A 24,955-nucleotide genomic window follows, 5' to 3' on the forward strand; every position below is an offset into this window, starting at 1 on the left:
AAGAGGAATTCAGTGGGAGTTGATAAACGTTTGGCGTGTCAAGTACACAACAGATTTATGTCATCAGGAAGAAAATAAGAGTGTGTTTGCAGATACAAGGCTGTTGTGGCGACTTTTTGGATTTGTAAGCAACTTTTCTGTAAATATTGTCGAACAGCAGTGTCCAGTTTCTCCTTTTGACAATAGAAAGCGCAGGATTGACTTTTCCGTTTATTGTGTTTCCTGTTTTTAATTTTTGTCTTGTTGTCCTTTGGGCCACGGCCCGGCATTCCAAACCGCCATAGGTCCACCCTTTCGCTAAGCAACATCAATTGGTGAGTAACACAGGAAGTTAATGCTTTAGTCTTCTCTGCACTGACCCGTGACCCTCTATGAACCCTGACCTCAGGAGAACCACGTGGGGAGACAGGCAGACATCAAGGCTGTCATGACAAACACTAGACAGTGTCAGAAAGAAGGTTTTTTGTTTGTTTTTAAGCCATGTCGTGTGTCTTAAACCATTCTAACAAGCAAGAGCAAGCCAAGCAAAATATCTTTCGTGAACTTGGACAGGAAAGTCTAAGGCCAAATATAATGCCAAATGGTCCACTGATGACACAGGTATTGATCAAAGCAAAGTCGTCTGTTGACAGAGGAATTGTGCTTTCACGAGAACATGAACTTCGGAACTCACTGTACATATTTGCATTCACTAGTAACAGTAGAGTGTTAAAAGGAGTAGCAAGTGGCTCAACTCTTCTTGCTTATTCATATTCAGAGTTTACACAGTTACACAATATTTAATAACATTGCATGTTACATAACATTTTCAATTAGTTTATTTAGTAGAAGCAAAATAAATTTGGAGTAATTGCAGTTATTATCCTCTTAACCTTTGAGTAAATTCCTCCAGCAAGTTTCCTCTTAGTCACCAATGTTCTACCCTTGAGCAACCGTTGGAGAAGCAGTAGATGTATCACATGACAGACTTGACAACTTGACCCACCTTAAGCCTAGAATTTGAGGACAGCTACAACATAGTGTGACTTATTGTACCTGTAGTTGTGATGGAAAATATTGTTGAGAATAATTTTCTTGAACTACACAGCCATCTTTATAGAGCAGAGTGAATGGACAACACAACATCATGCAACACAAACGCCAAAATGGATTTTTCAATGGATTTTTCCATTGTTACACACACACACACTCAAATTTTAGCAAGTGATTATTGGAAGAGCTGTTGCAAATGTCACAAAAACATTACATAATTAATAAAATGGAAACTCATAAGCGTTAGTTTTCTGATCTCTGAGTTCATGTCACATTTCAGGCTGCTCCTTTCAACTAAATACATAGAGCACGGACACCACATCCTTGAACTGCTCGTCCAAGTCAGCTGTAAGAAGTTGTTTGGCAAGACGACTAACACTTAGCCAGTGGCCACATGTTCACCCATTCAAGGGGTTATGATCCCTGAATGACCAGAAGGTGAAAGGTCACGAGCTACAGAGAGGTAAAAGGACATGAAAAGGTTGCCGACGTGAAGATCAGCGTGGAGAAACAGCGTGGAAATGATGAACCGGCAGTTAAAACCAACAACTGTAATTCATGCACATGATAAAAAGAGTCGCAAAGAACCTGTGATGCAGACTCTCAAATCCCATGCCAGCCATTCTCATCTCTGCTATACGAGCAAACTGTTTTGGCCAACAGATATTCCACCGCTGGCAACTTTCAGAGACCTCCGCTGAATTTGTTAGGTGCAAACAACTCAAGCAAATCCAGCCAGTTTAAAACATCAGTTTAATTGGAGGAAATCTAAAGCATCCCAAGAGATGTGCCTCAGAGGCCTGAGAAGCCTTCAATCATTTCTTTCCAAGAATACGTTATTCATTTCCCTGTCTAGATAATTAGCCCTCACTCTCTCACATGTGTTTCAGCAAGTTATATATTTTGCAAAGCTAATAGTCCCAGGACTCTCGCCAACACCAACAATCGCAGTACATTGTTTCATCTTGTGACTCTGATCCGATCCAGTTTGGACTGCAGCTGCGGTGCTGAAGTATCAAATATTGGACATGAAAATATCAGCGCAAATGAAGGACGAGCGAGCACAAACCCAGTCAAACATAAATACCACAACTGAGTCAGGAATAATCCACAAATCGACAGTAATTTAACCCCCTCAGTCCAACACAGGGGGTTAACTGAAAATATCCTAAAGTACATTTTTAAAGAGAACCTTTTAGACCCTAAACAAGTAACAGACACAGGAAATGAAAGCCCACCGGAGAGTAAACAAACAACATACCATGAGATCAGGAACCCCCAAAGCAGTCACAAGAAATGAGGCCATTTAATGGGGCACTAAAACAAGCCTTAAGTACCCATCTGGAAAAGATTCTTCCGGAATGCAATAGTTTTACTGCTAATGACTAGTGACAAGTTGGCACGCCATCATGTCGATAAAAGTCTCTCGCATGGCGTCTCTATTGAACAGATCTTGCTAAATCAAAGCTGATTATTCCGGCATTTCAAAACAAAATGTTGAATAAACATTTTTTTAGTGTTCACGTACAATGAAGTAGCCATCACCTAGTTTTGGCCTGAAAAGCAGTTCAGCACATCAGTAGTGAGTTAACAGTTTTTACAATGGCCTTTAAGTGGAAAACACATCTGCAATGCGCAGAACAAAACTCCAAGTGAAAATAAACAGCGCATCAGAAAAGCTCAACAAAGAAAGCGTCCAATCAGCAGCACAGTATCAGGCTTCTTTATTGTCGCTCACAGCAACTATCTCTTTCTACTGTCAAGTCAGTTTCTGCTGCGGCTTCATTTTGGGAAATGTTTTTTAGGATTTTGCTAGTTTAAAAAATTATAAATAATAAGCTATTTTGTTTGAAAATGGTTAAAAAAGCTTGAATATCATTAAAATAAATTGAAACCATACCAAGCACAGAGTGGCCCTTTCACTCTCTCTCTCTATATATGCTTTATTTCCCAAATAATCTACAGTATTTCTGCAATGTATCTAAAATTACCTATATCAGTGACATTCCCAATAACACATCCACATCATTTTTGCTAAAAGAACAGGTGACAAGGCAGCCTGAAGTTGATGTGTGAATTTGTGCAAGAGCAAGAGTGTATTCTGGAATGTGTGCAAATATTTGCATGCACCACTTTCAAAAGCCAAGAAGTGCACCATCAGGACTTCTATAAGTGCTGGCTTTGCAAGGATCTGCTCTACACTGCACTGCCTTTTCTATAGACCCTTGAAGAAGCAGGTTTGCTGTTGCAACTCAGTTAGGTCGAGTCTGTGAAAAGAGCAAGTGCTGACTGAAGGGCTTAGGTGAACAAATAGACCACTCTCCCCCCAAAATGACAGGACAAATCAAGATTTCGAATAAGTAGAGCACCTTATGTTTTGACTCAGCCACATCATTCCTTAAAAAGGGGCACAAATAAGACTTGTTTTGTATATGAAGAAAATTCTATTTTTTTTTCACAAAAAATACGTCGAGTTTCCTCACGTGCCATTAAGTGAGAGGGAGACATGGATAAAGGTGGGGGAGTCCAGTTTGAAAAGCAAAGTAAACAGGATTGGTGCGAGCTTGCTAGAGTCGTTGGGTTTAGCAAAACATTCCTGAGTCCTCGAAACAAGCAGCCTTGTGAGTGTACGGGAGCGAAAACAAGAGGGTTTGAATTCACAGAACAGGAACACCGCTGGGCTGCTCCAGTTCAAGCGTGAATTTCAGAATGTGTACGTGTAATGGTCAGTAACTCACAGGAGTCACCCGTGTCACCGCAGAGCAATCCACCCGCGACATGAACGGACCAGCGATTTAAGGGGTCAAGGTCACTGACTAACCAACCGACATGCTATATGAGTATATGAGCATCTTTCAATATGCCATAAAATTCCAAATTGCACTTCCAAGTAGGCAAGTAAGTGTAGTACAAAAAAGGGAATTGGTTGTAATTTATTATCAGCATGTGTTTGGAACTACTGAGCTCTTGGTGTTCCCTCACATTTGGAACCACTGGCAATCCACTACCTCACTTTTTTCTATTTGTTGCCTGAGATCATGGAAAGAACAGGAACAAACAAGAAAGAAAATAGAGCTTCGCAGTCACAACTGTAAGTCAGTGAAGAAGAAGACCACAGCACCACACCCGCCCATAAACGCTCCCCCATTTATCTCATGCTATAAATTTAAATCTATGATTTAGAGCCAAGAGATGACAGCTAGCTACCAGACCAGAAAGGCCAAAATTTGACTCCGATTTTTCAAGCAGATGAGTGGCTAAATAATAGCTTTGTGAAAGTGGAAACACGTGGGCAACGAAGGAATGGATGGAAGGGAGAAAAAAAGAAAGCTGTGTCCCTGGCACACATTCCACAGTCATGTTTAGTCGAGCATGACTGTAATCATACGGTGCTATAGGACTCTGCATGCTTCTAGGTGTACTCACAAACCTCACTGACAACGCATCCCCACACCCTCCCACAGAATGCACAACCAAACATTTTGGATGACTCGGAGCACTCACGAGACATTCATGAGCTTCAGTGAAAGACAGGCAGAGACGACAAAGATCAGTGTGTTGCCCTACTTCTTTACAGCTTGTGGCTCAGATGCAGGCACAATAAGTCTCTTCATGTCGTGGTAAATTAATAATAGGGTTCTATTTATGGAGCTCAATTGACCCAAATTCGAAAGATGCAAGCAAGTAAATTTGATGGCTGGAAGAAACCTGGTCAGAGGATATAGAGCACAAACCTGACATAGATGTTGGCACTGACGTCCACACATCATTTACAAAAGTCCATCTTCCTATTTTGATTCTGCCACCGTGTGATAAGCAGCTATCCATAGATAGGCTGAAAAAAATGTGTAAGTTGTAGATCTATTCTCTCCAATTTCAGGATGCCATGCAAACAGTCGCGTAAGCCAACTAAGGCTAATCCAATTTCTTTAAATGGAGTCAATCTCCAGGAGCTGATTCTATTACTGCTGAAAGTATCTTCTTGAGGCTAATTTGTTACATGGTTGCCTGCTGCCTCTTCATTCAGAAGGTTCTGACTGATGTCACTGTGGTGTACCCTTTCTACCACTCTCTTTGGGCATCCTTGGGGCGTGAAATGACCCTGCTGGGTCACTCTGGGCCTCAATAGACCCAAGAACATCTGTGTGATTTAACAGTAGACATCGAATGAGAGGACCGGAACATGTCAATGGGCCTCCTACTGGTATAGCTTTAAGCTTGGTACAAAGCCTGGTCAGAAAGCATTCATGCCCAAGCATGCACACTCAAACAAAGATACCAAAAAAAAAACGTTACAAACCTATTATATATTTCAGAATTCTTCCTAGCTTTGAGCAACCATGAACAGTGCTCACCCCCTTGACTTGTTAATGGGGCATGGCATGGATATTTTGTTAACATGCGGTTGCACTGAGACTGATGTTTACAACATGTCAAAAAGACAGCGATAAAAAAGGCAAGCACAGGAAGGAAAACGTGTCAGGAGTGAGGAAAAAGCAATATCATGTCAAGTGACATGAAGGAGCAAAATAACTCATGCACTCATAATTCAGTGGCTTTGACTCAGTTGAGTGAACATTTTGCTTCATGCCAAAGCAGCTTCTTCCATGCTAGTTAGGGAGTATTGAATCTGTTTCTTTAAAGGGAGATGAATACATTTTATCACAAATCATTCAATGTCTACATTTTTTTTTATCTTTAAACCGATATGTTTGAGCTGATAGCTGCAAATTGGGCGAGCAATGCTAAGCAAGACGAGTTAAGAAATAAGGCAAACGTGAGAGTACATCAAAAAACCTTCAGGACATAGGTTCAATGATGCACTCATGTTTAAAGAGGTTAAAACTTGAAGGAGTGAGATATAAGTTCTCCACAAGACAAAGGCTCACTGATGTAATAGCCTTCTTGCAGGGGTCTCTGGTATACAGTGAGCACAATGGTAAGCATGACAGCTGGGCTCAAAACAACAGCATGTGTATTCTCTGTTGTCCCCTACAGCTGCAAAGACACATCAATATGTGATGTGCTCATTCGCCAACACGGGCGGGAGACATCAACAAAAGTATTACGTTACAGGACACATGATTTTACAATGACATGATGTCCTTGGAAGCAGGCTGTGATCGGTGAATACAAATCCCAAGTTGAGGTCATTTTTGGCTGGGCAATCAGTATTTCCAGGAAAAGAGATGCATGAAAAACTACGAAATGTTGTCATACAGCTTGGACTGTGTTCTCAAAGGCAGAGAGGAAAAAAAAAAACAGAAGTAAGAGCTGTCATTAGATCCTGTCATCATTCTTCGACCCTTGTTTTAACTGCTCTCTTTCATGTGGGACAGTGAGACCCATGAGCATACAAGCTTGACGGAAGTTAGCCGATGGATATGTATCAATGGGTTCTCTTCACGTCCATGGAGACAACAGGTCAAAAGGTGCTGACCTTCTGTCTTCACATCAAGTGCACCAACATCTGCATTGATGAGTACAAACATTTCCCAAGGCTGTCCATTATACCATTTCAAAGTGTTTTTTTCCCCTCTATCTTCTACGACTTGACAAGGTTGTGGTAACTGGATGCTGCTAAAAGTAGTGTAATACTTCACAGTTGACATAGTAAAATTATAGTATTCTATAGTATCGAGCTATTCCCCAGTTACTACTATACAATTTGTGCAGTCACATCAATACACCATTTAATTTTCTTAATAAAAACAGAATAAGGGGCAGTACGTAACAATTGCCTTCATTGCAGTTGACCGGTATAAAAAAAAACCAAAACCTTCCTCTTGACTCATGTTCCAGCAAAGTCAGAGGTCATTTTTAAGGAGTAACTTGGACAGAAATCCCAATTTAAGCTTTTGTACCATCAGCTAATTGTGAATCTCACCCAATCTAGCATAGAACACGAGACTAACTCTGGCCTGGGGGTGATATCTGACCTGCCAAGTCATTCCATGTGGCTCGCAAGCGCTCGAAATACATAAAAATCCAACTCAAAGACTGGTTAACTAGAACATGATCAGATCAGGTTGATATCATGAACAACGCATCTTTGTTGGTGACAAGCGGAGACTATTAATGGCAAAAACTAATCTTGAAAAATTCCAAAAACTGATGCAGATTAACAGGAACTTGATGGAATGTAGATGACACACATGACAAACCTTTTAGTTAGTTACCCTCTTTGAAGTATTTTGGGAACCTCTTAAAAAAGTGAATGGAGTCAATACCACCATGAGCAAATACTGATTCCATATTTGAGGTTTAAAATGTTTGGAAAAGGTCTGCGTCGTCAACAAGAAAATTGAGCTGAAAGAATCGGGACGACTTCTCTGTCCATTCCTGTTTAGTCCCAGTTAATATTTTACAGTGCTGTATAATTTAAAAGCCAAAGAAAAAGCCATATCCTTCCACTCTAATGGAACTGGGCACGACCGCGTATTAGTCATACATGGGGTAAATCCATTTCACCAACACACACATACAAAAGCATATCCACTCTGTAAACATAGAGAAGTCAAGTGATTGAACCAGCATTGCCTTTTGTTCTGCGAGAATCTAGAACATCAGGGAGTGACTTGCAGATTCTTCAGCGCAGTTCACTAAACACAGTGTGTGTGAGCATGCTCAGATCAGGCAGCATCTTTTAGAGGATGAAAATACACCCCGCAGTAGCACACAAATAATTAAAAATCACACCACAGGCTCACCTGTCGTTTCTTGAGCAGTTTTGCTGAGGACATCGAGTGCTTTCGAGCTGGACGACCTGATGTGGCCACTCAAGGACCTCTGCAGCAGCAACAGCCTGATCGATCGAGACATGTCTGCTCGCATCCGCTGAACAGCCCCGACTAATAACTAAAGCAGTCTAAAATTATAGCTCCAAGTGCACGAACGTGGCTCTTCCCTGGCTGACGTTTTGACTGCTATGTTCTCCTCTAGACAGGGCTGTACACTCCCATTCTGCTGCAGCAGAAGCATCAGCGCAGCATCAGCTGGGACACATCCAGCCTGTGCAGTGCTGCAATGCCCTCATATTATATTCTCTCCAGTGCATGTGGATTTATGTGTGTGAGTAAGTGCTTTCTGACAGAACCTCTGGTGCTCTGAATATCTAAGTGTAGAGCAGTCACGCAGCCAAGGATCTGCCAGTCGCTTATCTCATATTTTTCTCTCTTTCTCTTCCCTGTCGCCTTCATCTATTCCATTCCATCTTCACGTTCACATTCTGGTCTAGACAGTCGGCCATGTAAACAATTATATAAGACAATGCATTCAGTACACCACATTGTTTTTGCACGCGCAGCAGTTGCACCAGGAAATGAATGATCATGGGAATATGAATGTTTTAAATGATGAGAGATCATCCCTAAGAAAAGTGCTATTTTTGATGGCTGGTTATTTTTCTGTTCTATGATAAGACATTGGTATATTGGAGAGACAGTGGTGCTGTTTGCAGAAACAACGACAGAAAGTAGAATGGGCTATTGAGCATTTTGTACTTTACACCTTATGTAAGAAAATCCTAAGCCTCTAAAAGAACAAAAACAAAACAATGGAAGCCATTACTCAGACAGAGTTGATCGGATAAAGGTTGATTTGGCCTCTCATGAGCCAAACCCCCAAGGGTATGAGAACAAGCTTAGTCAGCAATTTGTGGAGTTAGTATGGAGGAGGTGGACAAGGGGCAGGGGAGGTGGAGGTAAGAGCTGGAGATGTAATGTGAGAAAACAGACTCAGAATCTGTCATTTGGAGAAAGGGACAGAAATCATGGGTGGAGAAGTGGAGAGTGCAGACACGGTGGAGGAGAAAGGCACAGCTAGAATGTTTGAGGAGTTATATAATACAGTAGTAGTGAGACCTGTCAAGATGTATGGTTTAGTAACTCTGAGAACAAAGACAAGAGCTGGTTAGAAGTGTCAGACTGGAAGATGCTCAGGCATGACTTAAAAGGATACGAGCAGAAAGGACAGGAGGTGTTGGACAAAGAATGTTGGGGACAGTGCTGTAGTCAAGACTGACAGCAGAGCATACAGTTTGGCCTCTGCAATCTCTGGTCTCAGTGCTGACTTGGTGTTGGGTTAGGTGGTAGACAGAAAACATCAGCAGGCCTCTTTAGCTGAGACAGTAACCATTTAAATTACAGCCCCAGCTTGTCAAAATCACTGCCTCTATTGTTGATTGTATTTAGTTTTATTGAGCAGGATTGAACCATGAATTCCTCTTTGTGCGTCTGTCATTGGAAATGGAGACCCATTGGGGATTAATTCCAACCAAGATACTGACAAATACTTTCCTACTGACGCACTGTTTAGTATTCAATGCAAGAAAGACCTAGTTAAGGAAACCAATAAAATGCAGGTTATTTAATTAAATTCCACTTCATGCAAGAGTAGTCATATAACACAATTTTGGGCTTCACAGATTTAGAATATTCTTGAGGCCTGTCAGCTTCCATTTGTTCCATGAGCTTCACTGCCTTTCAAAGTTCCACATTAATGTATTATATTGTCAAGAAAAGAAGCCAAAGTGACTCTAAGTGCATCTTAAAAATTTATTTGGTGACTCAAGACATGCAAGCGTGCAAGGATCCAATAGATCCTCAAGTAAAGTTTTCTTCACTGTGACTGTTTCAAAAGACCTTTGAGAAAAGTTTTTTCTTTTGTTTGGATTTGTTTGCGTCACAGACTGCTAAGCATTGGTTAAACCTCCTGGCACTGAACAGGATGTTCTGCCCGGCATGGCCCACGTTACTTCGAGCAACGACTACAGCTTGTGAAAAATCACACTGGTCGTGGAAGTAATGCACCCAGCACTAACATATTGCAGCCTGCTGATAGCATTACTGGCTTCGCGGTCAATTAAGTTAACAGCCTTCTGAGCTTTGCTGAGACAGATAAGGACGGTTTCCTGAGTCTGTGCCCTATTGCAGTCTTTTAGCTGCTCCTTTGCAAATGCTGGATGACCAGTTAAATATGTTGTAAAGAGAAATCGGGAGAGGATGTAGTAAAGTAAACACAAACAAACCATCATGTTTTACTATCTTTCCACAAAGCCATTGTTCAACTTAAAAGCAGCTAAGGAAGAAATCTAAATTCCTTTTGCCACACCTTTTCTTTGTATCCAATATTTCAGCATTTACCTCCAATTTCTCAAGGAAAACGCAAGAGTTTTGTATCATCATACAGCATACAAAATAAATCACAGTAAATGACTTAGAAATTGAGACAGGAATTGTTTGAGGAAAAAAAACACACAAAGAGTAGGGGTGTTGTCGCTGAGCGGACTTCAAACAGCACACATAAACAGTACGAAGAATCGATCATCCAAAACAATGCACTGTACGCCATTCTTTACAGTGCAGCCAAAAATGTGTCGCTGTGTTGAAGCATGTTTGCAGGGGAGTGCTCACGCGTGATTCTAATTGTATGTTAGTTCCTTTGATGTGACATCTGCTAGGAACATAAATTCTAAACTTTGTGCCCTACTTTTAAACTTCATTTTTACTAGCTTTCATTTACATGATTTACATGTTCTTCGTATATATAATATGACCATCTGCCATAAATGTGTTAAGTGAGTATCCCTGTCGGCTGCACCCCGAGCCAATTTTAGGTAGTAAATCTGGAAGCAACAAAGTGACCCAGATCAAGGCAGCAACTGCACATTGGCAAACATGCTTTTTAGACATTTTATTTCCACAAAGCGCTGGAACCACTGATATCAATTGGGTCGATTGGGTCCAAGGGTTCATGGCAATGAGTGGTGTCTAAAATAGTAAAAACTGTCTAAGTCATCCGTAACATATATGGTAATTGAGTATATATGTTGCGATGTTTAGTGTCCTAAAAATCGAAAATTTTCTCCTCAAGATACCGTCATGAATTGGACGTCCTCTAGTTTTGGGCTCACAAAAAATGATTTCATGTTTTGTTTTGTGTTTATAGTATTTCACTGACGATTATGATTGTCAAAAATAAAAATGAAAATAAAGGTTTGGTTCACTGTCACAGCTATTGTGTTGAGCCATATGTTAGAAAGTTTAAAAAAAAAGCCTCACAGGAAAGAGAAGCCTAAGAGGGTGGGTTCATAAATGGCAATGGAAGAAAAGAATTTGACCTTAGACAAACAGTGTACAGTCGATGAAGGAGTGTCAGAACCAAAAGCATATTGCACACTCAGCGAGCACAGGAAAAAGTCATTGAGAAAGAAAAATAAACATCAGTCATGAACTAAAACCTACTTGGCTCCCAGCTAAAGAAGCGGCTTTCTTTGTGTTGAACTGGGGGTTGTAACTATACATATTTCGGGAACTTGGAACACCCAAAAGCTATGTAGATGGATGGATGTTTCATTTGTATTGGGGAAACAAAAACAGAGTGAGCATTCTGCTATGTATTTTTCGTCTTCTCAATGATAATTTCATTTCAGTCAGAGTGTGCATTTTTTAACACGATAATGCCCCCTGACATGTGCATATTCCCGTATATTGTTCAGTTCCTTTCCTTCATATATTAGTTTACATTCACATTAAAGCTTGAAGAATATGTATTATGGTATCAAACAATTAGGGTCATTCAAATCCATTTTTCTATTTCACATTGTGCAGATAAGTTATGAATGTTCACTTGACAAGACATAACAAAAATAGTAGTGTGATGATCCCAAAACTAATTCCTCCCAATGTTTTAAACCACTTCCTTTCTTTTAGGGCCTCATTCTAGCATGTTACTAATTAAAGAGTTGTGAGTTATGTGCTGTGGACACATGACAATTATTGTTATGGCTATATATATTCACTGGTTTATATTTGGATCTGGAAAGTACAGTGTCTGGACAGCAATCAAAGGAACCGTTGTGGCTCATAAGAAACGGAAATTTCTAATACTGTTGTTGACTAGTGCTAAAAATGTAACTACATTGTTGTGGTACATGTCATCTGGGAAGCTGGCACAATTAACCAGCTTCCTGCATTTTTATTTGGTTCAGTGTCAAGACACTGCCCAGCATTTCTTGGAAATCCCTCAGAAAATGAATCAGTTCTAACGGCTCCGTTACAAGGCTCAGCAACGGACCCTCATCTGAGTGGAAGTTCTCATTTGTGCGTGTCCCAAGTGTTGTAATTCTTGTTGACTGCTAGCATCTTTCCGCTGCTAAAGAGATTGTGAAATTAGCCATGAATGGTCATTCTTTCATCGGGTTACAGCATGAGTCCGCAGGGCGCAGCATGTGATGTCACAAATGTGCTGTTCCCAGGGGCTTAAACATTGGAGATGGGTTCTTTGAAGTCCCATCATGAACACTGTGCTTTGTGTTCAGTCAAGCTCCCCAAAAACTCCCAACAACTTTCATGGCATCCCATCCCCCTTTTCAAATCTGGGTCCCATCCAAGGGAGCAAATGATGAAGGTTACATAATCTGCTGACTGGAGACTGATCTAAACTATGGACAATGATTGAATCGCTATTGAAAAGCTGAACATACACTACAACATACACTATTTGATACAACAAAAAGTTCCAACACAAGAGATCAGAGCAGCAGGAGACACTATGGAAGATCCAACCACTTCAACAGCCGACTGACAACATTGGGTGCTATTTAATGAACCCAGCTCAACTGCAAATTTTTTGGAACTTGGCCCGTACAGAACCCAAAGACGGCAGACAGAGACGCCAGATCTGTCACGGAAGAATGCAGATATGCATACAGAAAGACAGAAACCCTACATCATATCTAATACATGGGCAGACTTGAAAAGGCAAAGATCTCAAAGTCAAAACCCTTGTCTTGACCGAACGTAAGTAGACGTGGTTATTTTCATTAATAAACATAAATAAAGGTTTTGGAGTCTGCGTTGACATCTAGTCTGGCTCTTATCTTTTAAAGGCGGCAGACTTGATGGTCTGGTAGATGAGTCGAGGCCCTTATCAACACTGGCATCCAGTGTTTCACATACAGGTTCTGCTCTCCTTCACTCCCTCCCTTCTTGTCCTTTTTCATCCGCAGAACTTCACATGACACCAGAGATGGTGATCATAAGACATGCAAACAGTAGACAAGTGTTCAACAAAAACACAATTTTAACCCTTTGTTGGTGATTTCCGTAAACTGGTCAATTTACCGACCTTAAACAAAACTTTCACTTCATAAACGTCTTGCACAAACAACAATCTTGATGTCAACAAATTCATTTTGTGCACAATTACAAATCTAGATTGTGTTTTATGAGGCTTTGGTTTGCCTTAGAATCCAAATTTTCACAACATATTTTCCATTGCGTCGCCATATTTGAAATATGCAATGTGTTAAAGCAAGTATAAAAAGGGTAAACACTCACCGGCTTTTTCTTTCTCTGGAATGGTATGACAGTTCTGTGAAAACAAGGAATAGCATGTCAAATTGAAAATATTTTTCACATATATTTTCAGCTAAAATGATAAACTTTATTCAGTTACATGAAGTTTTATTACCCATTTAAGAAAAGGAACCATTACAGTTACACACAAATTGCATTCCACACAATTGAATTATAGATTACCAGGGTTTCCGACAGGAAAAATAAAGCTATCCTTGTGAGGACATTTTGCTTAGTGGGGGGCATTTTTACCAGGTCCCCACAAATCCAAGCCTCAATTTGAAAACTTCAATTAACCAACATTCAACTTTAATTATAATTGGGTTTAAGTATGGTTAAGAGTCCTGGTTAAGCTAAACCATTAGTCTGGGGTGGTTAGGTTTTGGATGAGAGGCTGGTGAAAGCATTATGGCAATGAGAGGTCCTCACAAGGATAGATATGCAAATGTGTGTGTGCGTGTGTGTGAGTGCAAGTGTGCGTGCGTGCAAATGTGTGGGTGTGTGTGTGTGGCGGTCTGTTGGAATGCAGAGGTTTTTCTTGCCTCTGACTTTTGACCTTAGGTTCATTGCTTGACCCCCACACCCTGGTCATTTCAAATCACAATCCGCTTGAAGAGCTAAACAAAACCAATACTAATACTGTATGTTATTTCCCCCTTTCTCTTTAAAAATAGTTTCTACACCTGAAGAGAGACAATTAGCAAAATAATTTAATACATTAATAATACATTTTTCTGTATATGATAAAATGCTTAATAAGGGTGTTGACTGCTTCATTCACAAGCAAATCCATTACACAGTCGCGTGCTTAAATACAACGGCAATCTTCATTTTGAACTGATTTGTACCCAAAAAGTTGATGAAAAATAAACAAAAAAAATGAATTGGCAAACAAAGAAATTAAATAAAGATGTGAAACAATTACAATTATTACTCTGTACCACGTGCTCAGACACAAGCAAATAACATGCATTCCTTCTCCATATTATCGGGTCAACAAAAGTGGTCTGACTTGCTTTTAATATCAGGTTGGGCTTCCATCTGCCATCCACAGCAGCATGGATGTGGGAGGTCTGTGTGGCTTTTCCGCCTCACACTAACAAGACATTTCAGTTCAGTGGTGTATGGCCTTGCTATTGTGTAAACACCAAACCACGGGTTTCTGTCAATGACCCGTGAAGTCCCTCGCGCACATTGTAAATCTCATTTTTAGTCTGGAATTGACTTCATAATAACTAGCTCTCTCTAAAGGAAAAGAGACGGGAACGTGGCTGAATGTGTCCCAGCGTTTTTAAGCACAGGACCTATAGATTTCCATCGTGCTTTGCCCCGCCATATGACCATGCAGGTTGCCCCTGTGGTGGTGTGGGCCGTGTCAGGTGTTCTCTAGGGAGCTGTAAGCTGCAAAGCACACAAGTGTCAGCTGCCTCATTTACTGCCGCTAATTTACTGGAAGTTGGTTGTGTCAGGGCACAGGGGGTATGGTATGTGTTTGTTTTACACATGTGTGTATGCTTGTGGTGGCCTTCAACTGTGTGCCTAAGTGATTAGCCACAGTCTGTGCCAGGTTTCTTAATTCTGAAGCACTAATCTACTGTAATGGCTTAAATATTTAGTCAGTGATTAGTGAAGTAATAATCACACCGCATTTGAAATTTGTAGTGCACTTTTAGACGTTCAATAAGGTACACAGTGATGCTAGAGTTCAGCTAGAAACTAGCTTAAGTTAGTAAATTTGGGTAAAGTTTGCATGGTTTAATTTGTAATGACGCACACAGCAAAATGTTTTTACCGGAAAACCACTTTAAAAAGCATTTCTGAAGGCAGCCACAATGCACGATGACCGTCCACCTCCACTCAACCGCAGCTGCAGCATGTGTTTGTGTGTGTAAAGTGTGTGAGTGTGACCACCCATGGTCTGTGCCGGTCGAGGATTAGGGAGCTCAGGCTAACCCAAACTCCTTTCTCCAGCACTTAATGGAAATGGCTAAATTGGCGCAGATGGCTTACGGTCAGGTAAGCCGTCGGCTCCAGGAGCACCAGACGTATAGGGTGACTCAGTGTGTGTCTCTAGAGCCTTCTGTGATGCTATCTGTCGCTTTTTTTGACTGGCATGAATGTGCTCTCTCTGACCCACGCTTATGAAGGAATCCATTCTCTATGCTCCGTCGACACCCAATTGCACGTGTGCAAAGAAACGTGGGAAACAATTTCATTTCACTCCTCCATTCACCTTCCGCACCGTAATGGTTTCCATATGAGACAGAGAATGTCGAAAGGAAGCGACAACTTGGTGTAATGATGCCGTCAGATCCTGTAGCTGAAGAACATATGTTTCCACATACTGGGTTTCACTCAGTGTATTTAAAGAATTCCCCACACAATCATGCGTCCACTTACTCATACATGTTGTCATGAGTCCAAAAAACCATTTTTACAGCTTACAGCATAGACAGTGACAAAGGTTTCAAGACAAGGCCAAGTGCAGAAGCCTTGCTTTCTCCAGCAAGGAGGCCACGAACACTGCAGTACAGCTTTTATAACTCCGCAGATTATAAATTTATATAAAACACCAACAGCACAAAAACACAACACTAGACAGTCCAGAAAACAGTGCCCTTACTACAATGTACTTTCTAAAACTTTCTGAAATCATACATTTGCTGACCCCACACATCAAGCCAGGATGACACTGATCGCAACCTCAGTTTGCTAACAGCTTGAAGAGTAAACCCAAGAATGTCCGATTCCCTTGCTGTGGACCTGAGCTGCACTTAGATCTCCAAATTCTTTTTAGTTAATATTGATCTAGTGAGAGCCAACCCAGTGACCTATAAATCAGTGCTGTATTATTGCTGCCCAAAATAGGTCCTTAATAACAATATGTTCACACAACTTTTAGGACATAGTCGATGGACGTCAACAACACCTGCTTCCTTTAATTTTTTAAAAATACATTCCAGCCTGCAAGTGTCAGCCTCCATGGATTTGTTGGTGTGTTTATATGTGAGTGCATTCAGTTTGTTTGTTCGTACTGTGATTTATAGCAGCTAATTATCAGTCAGCTGCAGGGGTGTTTCCAGATGCATGTGTTTTACAGTCATACCAAAGCTGAGTGTCAGCAAGAATCATTCCACAAATATTCTTTTAATTGTCCAATCTATGTACCGCAGAGAGTTTGGCTTCACTGGTTGCACACAAGGAAGAAGTAGATTTGCATTGCAAAATGTTCCATGACTGATAGTGAGATGGACAGGATTGCTAGAAAAACTCCTGGGTTATAGCAGTCATTGGCCAGGACTGCTATTTTAAACACAAGGTTGTACATCTTCATGTTTTCCCCTCAAAACCTAAACAGCACTTCGTGTTCTGTTTTGTTTTGCTGAGGTCGCATAAGGGCATCTTTGGGGACAATGACTCGTCACCACATGGCTGAGTTGGTAATGTACGGTTCCTCCGCCAGTACTGCACATGATGGCAAAATAAATGGTGGTTAACATCTTTGCTCGCTGACTCATTGTCTCTAAGCAATGCACTTGCTTTTTTTTAAATGGAATGAACACAAACGGCTGTTGCCTGTATGGCGTTGTGATGAGGCTAGAGCATTACTGAGACGGTTAATAGCTCAATGTGTTGGTCTTTTTTGTTGGTCAAAGTCGGAAATTGAGAAGGTGTGGCTGGGGAAAAGGATGTTTTGGGACGCTGGAGCTGCCAAAACGGAACACTGGGAAAGGACAGGGCAGAGATCTGCTGGAGACCTTAGCACGCACACCACGGCATTTCCATTGTCCAGTTACAAGAGATAGAGAGCTATCTATAAATAGAGGTCGCAGATTTGTTTTGTTGCGTTTCAAAGTCAAGGTCTGTGGGCCAAATCTGGTCTGTCACGTCATTTTATGCGGCCCACATCGACATGTTTCAAGTGAATCAAACAACTACATCAGTAACTAGGGTTGTCGTATCATGACCTACAAAGACAGTTTGAGTTTCCCCCTGTGAAAGGCAAGTGGAGATTATTACCCCCATCCTGAAAAAATTCTGTGGGTTAACTGAATCTGACGAAAGATATGGAAGCCTGACTGTCTCCTGAGTTGTGAGTCATTTAGTGATGGAGGGCAATTCATTATTAATCTTAGAGCTCACCACAGTATGCAAAAGGGGCCGCTTTCCTGTCAAAGAATGCCATCAACATTTTCTTCAGCTCATGACTTGGGCTGTGTTTGAAATTTTGGCTCAAATGAGTTTGACACACCGATGTCGGTCACCTTTTTTTAAATTTTACATGTTTATTCGGAACAGACCAGAACTATTTTACATGTTATACTATCCAAGCTAAGTCAAGCTATCCCTTGTGTTCACTATTTCTTTTAGAAACATACTGTGCTAAACACACTGTTAATAAATATGGGTATCTTTGGTTTGCCTTGGGGCTTCTCTGGACATGTTTATAAGGCCTGTTGGATGGAAAACTAAAACTGAAAAAACCTGGTCTATAGCTGTTTTCTGAGCCGAGAGTGATCTTTCAGTTACAATTCTCGGGAAAAATATTGCCAGGCTTAACAAGATGCTAACCAGTACTTCATAATGACTGGCTAATAGAATACTAATATAAGCATGTGGTTCATTAATGGTAATATTTGTTCCCTAATGTAAAGTGTAACTAATACAAAATCCAATCTGTTGTAGCCATACGTTTAAATTACCGCCACCCAAAAATATGACAGTATTTTGTTTCCATGGAGACGAAACGCAGATCAGATCAGGGGAGTGCTTTTACCAGAACTGTCTTGTTAGTCATTGATCACAAGTGACAACAATGGCTTATGCCTCTTTTGAGTCACAGAGGTCTTAAGCGGGACATAGAGTATCTTACTGGCAGGAAAAGTCCGTGCTGAAAGTGACTGATATGTTGTTTCCTACCATAACGTCCAGAGGAAGGTGGTCAGAGGTCAGCATCCTTCATCCGCCTCTGTAGTTTGCCACATTGTATGGAAGCACAGAACTCTAAAAATAGAATTGTCTATCACGGCTTTTGAACCCTCAATGGATCAGAGGGATAAGGACACATCTAGAGTTAAGTTAGACCAGTGCATCCATATTGGTCTGGGCCAAACAGTATCACACCAAATCAAATGTGAACATCTGCTGCAACCTGTCACTAGCCAAAAACACTTGAAGACACCTGCTAAAATAACCCGGTCTTGAAAACCTGCCAGCAAAAACAATCCAGGCAAAGAATAGTTGCTCCACCATTAGAAAAAACACCTGCTGTGGCAAATATCCACAAGAGGGTAGCCACACATTACTAGCAAGAATAAGAGCCACCTGCTGAAACCTAATAATACACCTCAGCTACTCTGGCAAGTGCAGAACATCACCACAGTCCCCCAAAACCAGCCAATAACGTTTATAGTGATTTATGAATGTGCAGCATGTACAATGATAAATGCATGGAATTGTGCAATATGACATGGCAACGCAATTTAACATCGACATAAATCTAATATTTAATTTCATACTAAGCTTGATACATTTCCATTACCTTTGAAGGACTTAATAAATGTATATATATATAGTGATAAATGTGTTCTTTTTTATGTCTGGAATCTGATTATTTTGTTTCCAACAACTGGATCATGGCTGACTGACTGCTCAAGTTAAAGCATGACCCCTAACCCCGTTTCTTCTTCACACCGACCTCATGTTTGCATCATTTAAAGGATTAGAATTGTCTGCCTAAAAAGATTAAGTGGGAGTTGCAAGGCAGTGTGTGTGTAAAAGGACTCCAGCACTACTAAGACTCCTCTTCATGAAGTCAGCATCTCTCTGGACTCCATCAATCACCCCACAGGGCCTCCACTGTAAAGAGCCTCCGATTAGGTGCATTGAAAGGACTGTTTACACAAGCTCGGCCAGTTACCTTGGGACACTGCAGTAATGAAGGTTGTGGAAACAGTTTGCTTCAGACAAAATGAGTCATGGGCCACACAGTTTTCGGTCTAAAATTATTCAAACGACACACAATATTGTAACAATCTCCAGAGATAAAGATACTGGGATAAAGGTAGAGGATATCCTGATCAAATGCCTTTTTGTTATTATTCAGCAATTTTTTTTTTTGAGATTCTGTGAAGCTTAGCTATGTTGGACATGGTCATTAAGTGAGCAAGCAGGAGGTAGAATAGGAAAAGTGTGTCCCCCTCTTCACCCCCCAGTGCTGGGTTTTCACCTTACAGGCCCCTTTCCTGACCTCTTTGTTTGGGGGAATCCTTAAAACCAGCTAATTATAGACCTTTGAGTTCGGCAAGGCTTCGGCTAAGTGGAGGAAGAAATTTCTACGATTCAATGACTCACAATATATGTGTCACTCTTTTTGATTTTTGAAAGGGAGTTCCACTTTCAAGGTGGCATATCTTGTCCATATAAAGACAACTCGAACACCAGAAACCAAATGTGATCAGTGCCATCAGAGATATGTGTTGTTGGATTTAATGAGCTCCTCTATAAAAGAATGAAGAATACCGTAGAGCAATAGTACTAATGTTGTATTTACATGTGTTCAGTGTGCTGAAGTGAGGTGATGAGTTTAAGACTTACCCCAGTCTTTGGTTTTGCTCTCACAGCTGGTGTGAGTTCCAAACTAGAGGTAGTATTCGGACACGAAGGATTTGGTTCAGGTAAAGATGTGGAATCCAACTCCTGCATAATGAACATACAGTAAAACAGAAATAAAAATGTTTACTGAAAAAGTGCTGTGATATAATACCAGGAGTTGTCGTCGCTGCACCATGGGAGTGCTGTTCATTGAAGACGTGGCACTGAGAGCATTCTCTATTTCCTGGTCCAGTTGGTCCAGTTTCATCAGCAGCAACACCATTGAGTCCAATCGAGCGTGCTCATGCTGAAGCAAAAATGACAGCATTCTTTATGTTTGTTGAAAAAAAAAGAGAAATAGGTACAAAACGACAGTTTGAAGAAGAAACAGTGCTTATGCTTTAACTTGAGCGGTGACATTTTTTGACACATTGAACATGACTCGCTAGTCAAATTCCGTTTATTTGTTGAGCCAAATATAACTTTCAAATATAGCATGTACGACTTAATTGAATAATGAATTCGATCATAAGTAGAATTCTAATTTAAATAATTTCAAAAAAGACAAAATAGGGTCATTATTACATTTCCCTAAATTGTGGTACCTTGAACTAGTTTGAATCACGCATCGAGATGAGCAGTGAAACACTGACCTCAGCTGGTGTAGCTTTGTTAATACAACATTGGAACTGCTAATAAACACCAGCTGTATTTACGTTCAAATTCAGCATCACGAGAAAGATAAGGACAAGCTCATCAGAGAATGGCACTATATGCTCATAAGGAGTCCTGGTCTGTTTTGTGAAGTGATTTGTTTCTTGAATGAGATTTAAACTACTGAATCACACTTGAGTATTTCGGGTGCTTCATAAAAATAACAAAATCTTAGGCCCTGACTCCAGATTTAATTTCCCCTGTCTGAAGGCTTTAGAGCTTGGCAGAACTGGATTAGAATGCACGTCATTCCAGGGTCAAGGCACGTTGCTGTCTTCACAGTATCTACAATGAGACGTTGTGCCGTGAATACAATGATGTCTTTGCTGTCCACTTTTCAATTGACAGAAGGAGCTTGACAACAAAAGTGATGTTGTATATTCAAGATGGGTAATGTGATCATTAAAACACTCATGTATTTATTTTTTATTTATTTTTGTATTATTAGGCTTGTTCAATGTTGTCAGCTCAGATCCATAAAGAAAAAAAAATCAATTTTGTGCATGAAACAACACAGATGTTCCTGAGTCATATGTAGCCTTAGGTCATAGCAAGGCTTTGTTGCTAAAACAAATAAACATTGTAACAAGGCACAATGTCAGTTTAATCTCAAGACATTATGTAAACCAGATGTGGTTCATTCATTTAGCCGGAATCTGCTATGACTTCATTTTCAAAGGACGCACAATCACTGTCTCTCGTCAGAGATAACTTCAGCAAGGACAAACAAAGTAATTACCAGGAACTCACCTGGTGCGTTGAAATCATTTGAAGTCAAATTCATTTTACATCCACTTTCAAAAAGCATTTAAGCATACAGAAAGAGAAAATTCTGCCCCTGCAAACCTTGGCAGTTAAAAATGCCTTTATGAATTATTGTCTGTGTCCCTGAGTTTGTGAGGATGGTGGTTGTTTCCCAGCAGTCTGCTCGTGTTATATTGTGAACTAATACATTGTATTATCTTAATCTTGTTAGTTGAGTCTCTTTGATAATGGTGACCACTCACACTTTGCTTCCAAGACTAAAACTTTGAATGCTTGAATCCAAGTTGAGACTGAGACCTAACTAAATGCACAACAGCAAGAATAAGAGTAAGAGTAATAGTTTGTCCCGATGAACGCATTGCAGTTCTCGCTTTAGTTAGGAAAAAGAAAAATGTGTGTGTTTATATGGCGAAGAGACTGATGCTTCTGTATTCAGTTTGGACTTGGTCTGTGTATGCACTGACTCTGGTCTCAACAGGGTCCGGACTACAACACTAGCATCAAGACCAAAAATAGATCAACTGAAACACTCTGCAAGGTCAAGTAAAACTGCTTTGGTCAAGCAGAAACCTAAAGTGAATAAATGAAGTTAAAATAGTGAAGTGTAGCGATGGACAGATGAGGTGCCATGAAACAGTATTGCAGGGCTGATGAAACGGTGTCATAATTTTGAGAGGCAAACATTTTACAGCAGACAGTGCCATCTGGTGGCCTCTGAAAATCAGGACACTGTTTCATGAAACCTCTTCAACCCATCACGACAAAAAACCTTGATGGTCATAATAGGCTGGTGTGGATATTCAGTCAACTGTGTTCAGATAATATGTGTTCCAAGATTATACCACATGCGGAAAGAGTAGGCATATGATGCGATTTCTTTCACAGAAAATGCAGGGAAATAGAGCAGTATAAACATGGTTATTCACATGATTAGTGTGTATAAGCACACAGTGCGCCCCTGGGCTTAGGGACAAATTAGGCTTTCAAACTTTCTGCATTCATCGCTGCATGCCCTTATAGGACCTTGTTTTGCGAGTGAGGCTGAGAAAGCGTACATTTCACAGATCCCCCCCACTCACAGATCTGTAAGCATGTGAGAGTGAAGTCATTGTTTTCCAAGAAGCTTTGCCAGAGTGTGGGACAGAAATTATTCGCAGGCTGTGCTTGCCAGCTCACTTTCCTAACTGACTTTGAAGTGTTAAGTGCCAAAACCACAACTCATGCCCAGGCACAAGGTTGGAGGATTGTTAGAAAACAGAGACGCAAATGCTGCACAACATTGAGACGGCTGTAACCTTTTGACTGCAGACCTATTGATGCACCAGCGGAGCAAATGTGGGTGGAATCAGAAGCTTACTGCTTAGGCTACTGCTGCTAAATCTAAGTTACAAATTCCATGTATAAAACTATTACTGTGTTGTGGTTCTTACCTTTTTCGTCCGCACTTTAACAGTAGTTTTTTCTTCATGTCTGTCCGTCTCCATTGAGTCTGACCTGACAATTTGTGTGTCACCACACAGAACTGTCAGATCCGCCTGCACTGACTCCTCCATCTTACAGCTGATGTCCTCAAGCTGAGAGCACTGGCTCTGGCCATCTGCACCGTCCAAAACAGGTGACTCACAGAAGTGACCTTGTGGAATCACACTCTCGACATTATCAGAGCACTTGGACGCTTGGTTGACTGGGTCATCCATTTCTGTGTTCAATGCTTGCACGTCGGGTAAACTGCCTGAGCTCACCTTGTTCGAGAGAGGATGTGTGTCACATGCTGTTTTGTCAACATCTTCTCCACCACGATCAAGTTCGGGAGAGTTATGATCGTCGCTGTCTTTTACTTGCTCTGCCTCTTCATTCAGGTTTCCAGATTCTTTAACTAGGCTTGAAGCCGAGACCTTTTCTGTGAAAGGGTTTTCATTTGTGCAACCATCATCTTCACATTCTAATTGCTCTGTGTGGTCAGTGCCCAGATCTTCGCAAATATCCAATGATGTCACAGGATCACATGTAATTTCTTCTGCAGATTTCTCACTGCTATTGTGTTCTTCTCCCTGAGGGTTTTCAGTTGCTGTCATTTCAACCTTCAGCTCTCCGCGTGGTATCTGGAGGAGTACTTCACCATCGCAAACCTGATCCTGCAGTCCTTTTCCGTCATGAAAATCCTGACCTGCTTTTCCACTTAGACATTCATGGCCATTCAATACAGCCTCTTCACTCAAATTCAACTTCCAGGTTCCAGAATTTCCTGGGTCACAGTTTCCATCAATCTCAGAGGCTTCATTTAGCTGACCATTATTGCTCACGAGTGACATTGAATGATCAGGTTTATGTAACACACCAGCATGTGTGTTTGCAGATGAAACAATCCTCTCTTTGTCAGAAGTTGGGGCATCAGTTAGATGATGCAATGTAGATACTGATAAATCCTCCTGTGTGACCTCACAAGTGCTAGGATTTTTTCTTGTTTCCTCACCATCTGGAATATTCCTGTTCTCTTCAGCAGTTCTTTGGGACAGTGGGAGCAAAGCATTTGAGCCACTGACATTGTTGCCATTACTGCAGATTTGACCTGTTGTTTCACCGTCGGTGTCAAGTGAGTTATGAGAGCTATCCGTTGCACCAATAATATTTTCACTTGACACCCCATTGCCAAAGTAAACACTGTCAGTATTGGCATGTTCTATACTTGAGACCTGATCTGAAATGGTATCCACCGTCGAATGAATGGCGTCCGCCGGTGAGTCCAGCTCGACCTTTACAATGTCTGAAGCATCTGCTTTTAAATGAAAAGAATTCATTACTTCCACACTCTGCTCTGCTTGATGGCAGCTCTCTGGCAAGGAGGCACATCTTGACCGACGTCCTTGCTTGGAGCCCTCTAAGCCAAGCCAGAGACCATCACTGCCATGACAGCAGACCAGATCCAGGTCATCATAGCTGTAGTGCAATCCTCTTGGATGAGTCACATGTTCCTCCCAACTTCTTTTGCGAAAGGCGACTGGCATTATGGAAGACTTGCAGGGTCATAAAAAGTTCTTCCAGTTGAAATGGATAAACAGACCTAAAGCAGATGGAGGGAAAATAAAACAGCAATATATAAACATGTTTACATTTTGAACAGATACAAAGGCTCAGTGGTCCCATTGTCCTTTCCGCTAAAAATGAATGATTGTTTCCACTCGTGATGCCTGCATTCCAAATTATTGAGATGGTCTGGCAAGAGCATGGCTGTCTTGTAGACGCCTCAGAGAGTACAATATTTTCACTGTTCTACCAGCACATTCTCTGGACAAATATTTGGGTGTTAAATTGGGTTATTTAGTTTTTAGTCACACAATTTTACATGGTTTTACTGACTAATAAGTAAGGTAGTTTAATTACAACCTCACTATCAACAAATGAGATATGGCATTAGACATAAAATATTTCTAAAATATTTCAGAATTAAATGATAAATGCTTATTGTCATGATTATTAGTGGTACTTTAGTA

The 24,955-nt window shown here is 40.8% G+C and overlaps 1 protein-coding gene across 3 annotated transcripts in view; it reads right to left on the reverse strand.

The window, feature by feature from the left end:
- Positions 1–24,955, reverse strand: part of dlc1 (DLC1 Rho GTPase activating protein) — a 55,618-nt gene that overhangs the window by 25,406 nt on the left and 5,257 nt on the right. For 2 of the 3 annotated variants that reach the window (XM_053855448.1, XM_053855447.1), the window contains 4 exons: positions 22,895–24,525; positions 20,158–20,292; positions 19,989–20,090; positions 13,374–13,407 (listed from right to left, as the gene is read on the reverse strand). In XM_053855448.1, coding sequence (XP_053711423.1) covers positions 13,374–13,407; positions 19,989–20,090; positions 20,158–20,292; positions 22,895–24,469 — 1,846 coding nt within the window. In that variant the 5' untranslated portion in view covers positions 24,470–24,525. Of the gene's footprint in view, positions 1–7,742; positions 8,005–13,373; positions 13,408–19,988; positions 20,091–20,157; positions 20,293–22,894; positions 24,526–24,955 lie in introns of those variants that run through there. The other variant, XM_053855449.1, reaches the window with a different exon arrangement.

The sequence above is a fragment of the Synchiropus splendidus genome, chromosome 2 (genome assembly GCF_027744825.2).
Source record: "Synchiropus splendidus isolate RoL2022-P1 chromosome 2, RoL_Sspl_1.0, whole genome shotgun sequence".
Taxonomy (NCBI): Eukaryota; Metazoa; Chordata; class Actinopteri; order Syngnathiformes; family Callionymidae; genus Synchiropus; species Synchiropus splendidus.